The sequence below is a fragment of the Rutilus rutilus genome (genome assembly GCF_951802725.1).
Source record: "Rutilus rutilus genome assembly, chromosome: 17".
Taxonomy (NCBI): Eukaryota; Metazoa; Chordata; class Actinopteri; order Cypriniformes; family Leuciscidae; genus Rutilus; species Rutilus rutilus.
In genome coordinates this window covers 10,106,160-10,115,789 of record NC_140230.1, presented here as the reverse complement: position 1 = coordinate 10,115,789, position 9,630 = coordinate 10,106,160, and the positions used below count along the sequence as shown (strand labels likewise).

General features: G+C 36.6%; 1 protein-coding gene across 1 annotated transcript in view; it reads left to right on the top strand.

Annotated features, from left to right (window-relative positions):
• The first annotated feature begins 7,176 nt into the window (after window positions 1-7,176).
• taf2 (TAF2 RNA polymerase II, TATA box binding protein (TBP)-associated factor) overlaps window positions 7,177-9,630 on the top strand; it is a 73,633-nt gene continuing 71,179 nt past the window's right edge. Inside the window, exons 1-4 of the mRNA XM_084435541.1 lie at window positions 7,177-7,489; window positions 7,654-7,707; window positions 8,446-8,606; window positions 9,252-9,370. Coding sequence (XP_084291667.1) covers window positions 7,439-7,489; window positions 7,654-7,707; window positions 8,446-8,606; window positions 9,252-9,370 — 385 coding nt within the window. The 5' untranslated portion in view covers window positions 7,177-7,438. The remainder of the gene's footprint in view (window positions 7,490-7,653; window positions 7,708-8,445; window positions 8,607-9,251; window positions 9,371-9,630) is intronic.

Genomic DNA, 9,630 nt, shown 5'->3' with positions numbered 1-9,630 from the left:
GGTCACTCTCACCTTCCATCACCTCTGAACTGCATTCCTCTGGCTTCGACTCGTCCCTTCGTTCCCCCGGCTCTATTGGACTCCTCACTCCCTTCTGCTCCTCCTTGGTCCTCATTCCCTCTGTCTCCACCGCGCCCTTCTCTGTCGCCATCTACACCTCAGTTGCCTAAGCCAGCAGCTTCCCCGTGTCCCTCTGAACCCTCTGCTCCACCATGGCCCGTCAAACTTCCGTCTCCACCCTGTCATCCTTCCCCATCGGTTCCGCCTCAGTCCGTCATCGCCCTAGAACCCTCTGCCCTTCAACCTCCATGGCTCCTCCCTCCATTGGTTCCACCATGGGTCACAAGTCTTCCCATTGGATACATCTCCCTTCTGCCTACACCTTCTTCTCCCAGTAATCCACGACCTTCTCCAGCCCTTCGACCTGTTGCCAGTCCTCCGCCTGCTCCTCCCAAACCCCCGCCTTCATCTCTTCCGTTACGGCGTGAGGCCGCACCTTCCAGGAGGGGGCGTACTGTCACTGTGTCACCTGTCTTGGACTTTGTTTTGCCTTCTGTGTTTGCACCATGTGTTTCCTTGTTATCGGTTTCACCTGTTACCTGTCATCATCCTCATCAGTCATCGCTCACTGCGTACCTGTTGTCACTTAGTCTCCTCATTTGTCTGTGTATATATTCTCCCTAGTTTCAGTTCTCCTTTGTCGGTTCTACGTCTTTACTGCTTGCTATGTGTGATGCTTGTCTTGTTCATAAATAAATCGTTATTCGTCTTCCTGAACGTGCCTCACGCAGCCCAAGTGTGGCAATATGGTTTGGTGTTTATTAAATTTATATGGTATTTGTACAGCTGTTATTTTATTTTTTACTGTAAAGCACTTTGTGACCCTTCCTTGTCTGTGAAAGGTGCTATATAAATAAACTTTACTTAGTGCGCAGAGGTGACAGGCATGGTGACTAGTGATCCTGACAAATATAATGACAAGATTAATTTCATGTTATCAATCAGGCAAAACAACTCAGATGATTTTTCATATTAAACTAACTATAAATTATTTGAAAATTAGAAGAGTTGCAGGGTTTTTTTTTTTTTTTTTTTTTGAAAAGGGACAGTGTACATTAATTAACATTCATAAATGTAAATGTACCTAAATTAGCCCGAAGGCTAATATAAAATATATACTTAATTATCCTTTAAACAAGTTGCTATTCCAAGTCTCCATGAAATCAAAATGGAATTGTTTTAGGCCTATATGTTAGCCTTAAGTAGGCTATGGCTAGTGCTCTCCAAAACATTGACAAAATTCACATTTAGAAGATATAATCATTTGAATCTTGGGGTCTCTCACTTCTGCCAATACGAATCAACGATTTTTTTTTTAACATATTCTGCACTTCAGCTTCTCATCAGATTTTCTGACCAGTCAAATGCTCTCTATAATCTGAAGTGCCCCCAACATTATAAATATAACCTTGCCAAAGTTACTGTTGAGGGAGAGAAAAGAAAACTACGACTATAACCTCTGTTCCTTGAGAACAGAGCACTTGCACTGCGTCGATGACGCTATGGGGAACGCCCTCCACATGAACAGGAGTCTGAAAAGCTATCCAATCACGGCAATCGATATTGACCGGCGACAGCCTATGACGTCACTACTAGTGTGACCCGGAAGTCTAAAATGGGTGCCTAGAGAACATGTCATCCACTTATCGTCTGAAGGGACTGTTCAGCAGGCATCCCCGAGGCATGGCGAATGACGCAGTGTCTCGTTCCCTGTCTGATTCACACTGAGAATATGTTGTGAGACAAAAAGGTCTAGGGCTAAAGGGGCAAGGAAATTGGGCACAGTAGTTTGTGTTTGTTCCTATATTCAGATGGATCAAAGGAACCTGAGAATGGAAACTTTGATTTTGTTATTCCAGATTTTAATATAAATGTTAAGGAACGAACACCAGATCATGTAATATAGTTGAGATGTTAGTCTTAATAGCATTGTAGAACACAAATTAAAAAAGATTATAATATGTTCAGATAGTTTATCAACGTTTATATCATTGCAATTATCTCAAAACAGACTTGATATTATCTATGAAATCTGAAACTAAATTTAGACTACAGCTACATCATCTGGGTGAAAAAGTTTTGAAGCAGGACATAGACTGATTATATAGAAGTATTTTTTAGTAAGCCAGCAACAATAATTTAGCCTAGTATCATAATTGCCTGCATCAATGGGATGAAGGACATAAAGGACATCATAAAATAAATCAAAAAGTGGGGAAAATGGAATCCGTAGAAGAAACCGAGAACAAGCGATCATATTAAGGATGAGAATAGGGCACACTTCGTTAAATAAAACAATAGTAAGAAAGTGATTGTGGAGATGAAGAGTCAGTTGAACATGTAATTTGTCACTGCCTTAATTATGGAACACATAGGATAAAGTTAAAGGAATAATTAAAGAAATATGAGGTGAGTTTTCTAAACCTTAAGAATGTATTAAAATTGAAGAAAAGAAGAATAACAACTTTTTTGAAGGGGGGTTTAATAACTATTGCTGTGTTCGAAATCGCCCCCTATAGGCCTTTTCAGAATGTTTGTAAACAATAGGCACCGAGTAACTTCGGGGTGGCAGAACGTGAGCGGCTTCCACTGACTAACTGAAGAGATCCAGCCAGCGACTGCAGCAGTTACATAGTTAAAAACACTGCTGTTGATCAAAGTTGAAACGATGATGAAAACGTGTTGTGTTTGTGCTGCCAGATATACAGCAAAAGGAGTAGGGCAGTGATCTCAAACTCAATTCCTGGAGGGCCACAGCTCTGCGCAGTTTAGCTCCAACCAGCTCCAACTCACACCTGCAAGGAAGTTTCTAGTACTCCTGAAGACCTTGATTAGCTGGATCAGGTGAGTTTGATTAGGGTTGGAGCAAAACTGCACAGAGCTGTGGCCCTCCAGGAATTGAGTTTGAGATCACTGGAGTAGGGGTTTCATCGATTTCCTGTGGGTGATAGGTTATAGCGAGTGGACGTTGTGTCGTCAAAAGTAGGAAATCTTAACGATCCCCTAAATTATATGATTCATCCAACGTTTACATTTCTGCTGCCAACCCTGCTTGCCCTTCAACTCTGCTTCGTGTATTCTCAAGACGGTCCATCTACAAAATCACAGCAGAGCATTTATCTTCCGCTGGGGAAATTCGAGACTAATATTAGTAAACTTGTCTCTTTTGATGAAGAGACTCATTGCCAGTCACTGCCTGAAGTAAAAGAGGGCTGCCCACTCTCACACATTCACCATGAGACTCACGCAATTGTCACTTTTCGCACGCTCTCACGCCACACATTTTCTCACACAACTTACCGAAAAGTGTATATTCCTCATACATAATATCGACCAATCAGTGTTTTTCAACCGCGCAAAGGTCAATATAACAGCTGGAGAACAATTGTCACATAACATTTACCTCAGGAAAGCCATTTAATGACTATGATAGGCTATATAGCACGTTATTTTGGCTAGAAAAAAGAGCTATAGAGAGTATTTTGCTAATTATGTGTAGGCCTACTATATTACATATTTATTATATTTTTTTACTTATATCATTAAACAGTTGTTATTATGATAAAAAAAATGCATTATATTTAATTAAATTTTTTATTTTTATTACATTTTTACTGTCAATAAATTGTTAATATTGTTAATAATATTGCTATTACAATAGCCTCCCTTCCAAGCAATTTACTAGCGTTGCCATAGGAACGCTTAGACTTTTGCCACCCGGAAGAACGTCTATTACTGTTGTGACGTCATGGTGAATTGTCTTATAGGCCTACCTTTATTCACTAGGCTATTCCTACATTAATCCACTAATATAGTCCGCTTGAAGGAGTGAATGAAAACGAGTGAGTGAATTCGACACTGAGTGCGTATGGAGGTAGATTTGTGTCTTTATTATTCAATCAAAAAAAAGGTTGCTTCAATCAAAAAATATATTTTCAATCAAAAAAACCCGTTTCAATCAAAGAAAAAAAGTGTTTGAATGCAAAAATATATTTGAGACTCAAAAAAATGCATTTGAACACTATTTTTTTTTGCTTGAAAATGTTTTTTTTGATAGAAGTGAAGGTTTTTTTGTTTGAAGCAACTTTTTTGATTGAAGTATTGTTGTTTTGTGTTTGGGCCATATTATGGGTAGGACATTTGTGTCTTTATAATTCAATCAAAAAAGAAGTTGCTTCAAACAAACAAAACATATTTTCAATAAAAAAATCACTTCAATCAAAAAATAAACCTTTTCAATCATAGAAAAAATGTTTTTGAATGCAAAAAAATATTTGAGATTCAAAAAATTGCACTTGAACACTTTTTTTTTGATTGAAAATGTTTTCTTTGATTGAAGTAATCTTTTTTGTGTTTGGACCATGTTATGGGTAGGACATTTGTGTCTTAATTATTCAATCCCAAAAAAGTTGCTTCAATCAAAAAAAAAACATTTTCAATCAAAAAAAAATAATTTCAATCAAAGAAAAAACTGTTTAAATGCAAAAAAAAAAAAAAAAATCATTTGAAGTGTTTTTTTTTTATTGAACTTTCTTTTTTTTTGAATGAAGTGAAAAAAGTTTTGAAGTCGTTTTTTTTTTAAATCATTTTGACACAAACGTACCGCAGTGGGGGCGGGTGCTTCCCCATTGGTCAGACATGCTTGAGTGACAAGTGTCTACACCAACGACGTCTTTCTGACAAGCAAGTCATGGTCGCCACTCGCCAGCGAGCCAGGAAGCAGTGGTGGAGTTGTTGGTAAGTAGATAAAACCGTATTAAAATGATTGGTGTCACGTTATTAGCCTACTCTGTTTGATATTTCGATTAAACATACAGCTTGCTAACTTAGCTCACGTTGACTAATTTGTGTGATGGTGTTAGATATCTGACGCCTCATATTGTCAGGCAGGCTAGCAGGGTGCGCTAACGGCTAATTGAATTGTTTATTTCACTTAAGTAACGTTACAGAGGCTTGCTATGTGCTAGTGCTATATTGTGTTATAATACGTAACGTCATTAGTGGTCAAACAACAGTCCACAGGCCAACTGTTGCCCACAGCGCTGCCTGTTTAGCAGCAACAGGTCATGCAGAGCCTGAGTCTATCTTCTCACACAGCCCACAGGATTACAGCTATTTGACCGTCCCGCTCTCTCTCTCGCTCACGGGTAGTGGTCTCCCCACCATCACAGTCAAATGCTCGCAGACACAGAGGCAGATGCTGTTATTTTGAGAGCGGGGCTTACATATGCCGTCCCGTACGGAAAATAATGTTGCATACCACCGGTAACATGAATATATATTCCGTTGCTCGGTGCGCAAACTAGCTGTGTCAGGCATTATTTATAAGTAGCCTAATGTCCTGCACAACTTCAGACAACTTTCACTCACACACCTTCTAATAAAACATCTTACATAAACATGTCAATAAATCAACACTGAATAAGGCAAGACTTGTAATGGGTTGACAGGACAATACTATATGATATTAGAAATCTAAATAAATGAATACTAATTAAACAAACCATCTTGTCTTCTTTTCCAAAGATTTTCATTAAACTAAGAGCTTTTGTGTCTCAACTGAATGCCAAATTTACCAGAAGGATCATTATTGGCACAATACTTTAAGCTAGTAACTACTTGTACACTATGTCAGACAATAAGCATCACTTCATTGAACTGCCAGTTTTCCATGTGGAGTTGTGCAGGACACTAGCGCACCCTGCTAGCCTGCCTGACAATATGAGGCGTCAGATATCTAACACCATCACACAAATTAGTCAACGTGAGCTAAGTTAGCAAGCTGTATGTTTAATCGAAATATCAAACAGAGTAGGCTAATAACGTGACACCAATCATTTTAATACGGTTTTATCTACTTACCAACAACTCCACCACTGCTTCCTGGCTCGCTGGCGAGTGGCGACCATGACTTGCTTGTCAGAAAGACGTCGTTGGTGTAGACACTTGTCACTCAAGCATGTCTGACCAATGGGGAAGCACCCGCCCCCACTGCGGTACGTTTGTGTCAAAATGATTTAAAAAAAAAACGACTTCAAAACTTTTTTCACTTCATTCAAAAAAAAAGAAAGTTCAATAAAAAAAAAACACTTCAAATGATTTTTTTTTTTTTTTTTGCATTTAAACAGTTTTTTCTTTGATTGAAATTATTTTTTTTTGATTGAAAATGTTTTTTTTTTGATTGAAGCAACTTTTTTGGGATTGAATAATTAAGACACAAATGTCCTACCCATAACATGGTCCAAACACAAAAAAGATTACTTCAATCAAAGAAAACATTTTCAATCAAAAAAAAAGTGTTCAAGTGCAATTTTTTGAATCTCAAATATTTTTTTGCATTCAAAAACATTTTTTCTATGATTGAAAAGGTTTATTTTTTGATTGAAGTGATTTTTTTATTGAAAATATGTTTTGTTTGTTTGAAGCAACTTCTTTTTTGATTGAATTATAAAGACACAAATGTCCTACCCATAATATGGCCCAAACACAAAACAACAATACTTCAATCAAAAAAGTTGCTTCAAACAAAAAAACCTTCACTTCTATCAAAAAAAACATTTTCAAGCAAAAAAAAATAGTGTTCAAATGCATTTTTTTGAGTCTCAAATATATTTTTGCATTCAAACACTTTTTTTCTTTGATTGAAACGGGTTTTTTTGATTGAAAATATATTTTTTGATTGAAGCAACCTTTTTTTTGATTGAATAATAAAGACACAAATCTACCTCCATAAGTGCGCCGGAAGGGCTGCCGCTTTTGTAGGCTGTTTGTGCTTGCTGTTTTAATAATTAATTGAAACGTAGCAAACTGGCAGCTCCAGTAGGCCTAGTAATAAAAAGATCTATCCTGAACTTTGCTATGGAAACTAGCATTTATAAACCATAATTAAACAATTTAATAATCAATTAAAAAGGAATTTATACCTGTATGATATTGATATCACGCTGGACCAGCTCGGTTTGGGAAATGGATGGATGATTTATTCAGCTGCGGCGCCATCTCCTGGCGAGACGCGGGAATTCATTCATTTGGGTATCCTCTACTGTGGCCCACACTCAGTAGGTGGCAGTAATGCACCTTAAATGTTGGTTGAACCATCCGGGAACCCTTAGCGCGGGAGGGCGAAGGTTACAAACAACATGGCTGAAGACACGCAGAAGGAGAATAGTTTTGTTGCTTTTCGGCAAAATAGAGAAGGATTTTGCTGATTTTTTAACACTTCACAGCTATTCCACAATTCCACGTATAAAACATGACGAGATGGACTATAGCGATGTTTGAGCAAGAAAGAACTTGCCTTTAGTATTTGAAAACAAGTAGAAATAACACCGCCTATCATCTGTTTGAGAGGGTTTGTGTGAATAAACTGAGGAGCAGCATGAACCGCAAGAAAGACAAGGGCTTTGAAAGCCCACGACCATATAAACTATAAGTATCAAAATGCACTCTTTCTCACCTCATGCATGGTTATGATTGCAGTTATTTACATGTCAAAACAGGAGTATAAATAATCAACATCGTATCTTAAATAAATAATCAACATCTCAACCGCCGCATGAATTTAATGCATTATTTTTTGTTTATCTCTTTACAACCCACCAGGTTGTCTGCATTAACAACATAAATTTTCAGAGGAAGTCTGTCATTGTGAGTAATCATGTATATTTGATTTTGAATATTATGTGTGTATGAAGCAGAAAATGTGAAGTAAACAGACAAAAAAATTCAGATTAAAATTTGTGAAGATTGAGACAAGACTGTAAAAACCTTTACCTTTTAACATTATGAAAAACTGAACAATACATTATAATGGACAGTCAAATAATTAGATGGGTCATTAACCTTTGGGGTGATAGGGCCTTTGCTGCAGTTGCCCCTAAGCTATGGAATATGCTACCACTTTATATTAGGTCTGCTCCGACTATAGGCTCTTTTAAAAGCCTTTTGAAGATTCACTTATTTCATATGTCCTCTTTAGGTGTAGAGGGATGAGCTCTTGTGCATCTATGTTTTACTATGTGGATTTTATTGTGGTGTTTTATTGTGTTTTATTTTTATTTTTTTTGTTTTTTACTTTTTGTTTTTTGTTTTTATTTTTTTATTTCTTATTTTAGAATTGCTTGTACAGCACTTTGGTACAACTTATTGTTGTTGGAATAGTGCTTTATAAATAAATGAAGATGAAGAACCTGTAATTCAAAGATTTAATGCAGATTTTTTGTTGCATATGAAGTATTTTCTGATAACTTGGCAAATAGTTTGTTGATGAAAATCTATCCTATCATTTTACAGTTAAAGCTATTTTGCTTATGGTATTGATAAATGTGCCAGGATTTTTTAAAGCACTTTCGTATGGATTTTTTATAATTGTTTTGCTCTGAGTAGGGTTATGTGGAGCTGACCATCTTTCCAACAGTGATGAACCTGAACCGTATTAAACTGAACAGCAAACAGTGCCGTATCTACAGAGTGAGAGTGAATGATCTTGAGGCTCCATTCATTTACAATGACCCTACACTGGAGGTCTGCCATCATGAATCCAAGCAGTAAGCTCAGATTTATTTATGAACTCTCTAAGTAGAAAACACACACACACACACACACACACTACGTAATATGAAGTGAGAGGAGTCACCCAGCCTGGGATTGTGCGGAAAGATGTAAAATAACTAACATAAAGATGAATTATGAATCTCACTAAAACTGTCATGAAATGCGTAATATTTCATCTTTCCAACAACCCTCTAAAAATATTTAAATTACATAGTAATACATACATTACAATTTTTAAAATACAATTTAGTATATTTCTTCCTCCAGTTCTCATTACTGTAAGGTGAAAAATAATTATTTAAATGGTATAGTATTTTCATATAATTTGCTGATTCTGCCTTTAATAAGATGATTTTCATTACTGTATTTCAGAAAGTAGAATTTTGGGGCGATGTCACAATGCAAAAATCATATTGGTCCTTGAATGTGCCTATAGGCTTTGTTTAATGTAAAATATAATACATTTTTCTAATTTTATTATCATTATTATTATTATCATTTAATGATCGTTATCATTATAATATTTTTATATACCTGAGAATTTCTGTCAGTATCTTAATTTCTAATGGGTAATAATGTATTGGTTTTCAAGTGTGTTCTTGTCTTCATCTTGGTGCATGTTTTCCTCTGGTTAACAGGAGGAACCTGAACTATTTCTCCAATGCTTACACAGCAGCGGTTAGTGCTGTGGATCCAGATGCTGGGAATGGGGAGCTTTCCATTAAAGTTCCTTCTGAGCTCTGGAAACAGGGAGATGGTGAGTAGCTCAAGCAGTATGATGTTTTAATTTAATTTTAATGTCTGTTCTTATGGTTTGAGTCTTTTGTAATCTGATGGTTTTAACCACTGAATGAAACCAATGAAATGGAAGCTTTGATAGATCCTTTTTTTCATACTGTGACGTACATTCGAGTGTAACTGATTATTGAAGAAGACAAAAATGTAGGTTGGGAATTTGTTGTTGATAATATTTTGAGTTGTGGCTGTTGCACTTAAAAAATGGAGAAACATGTGCGT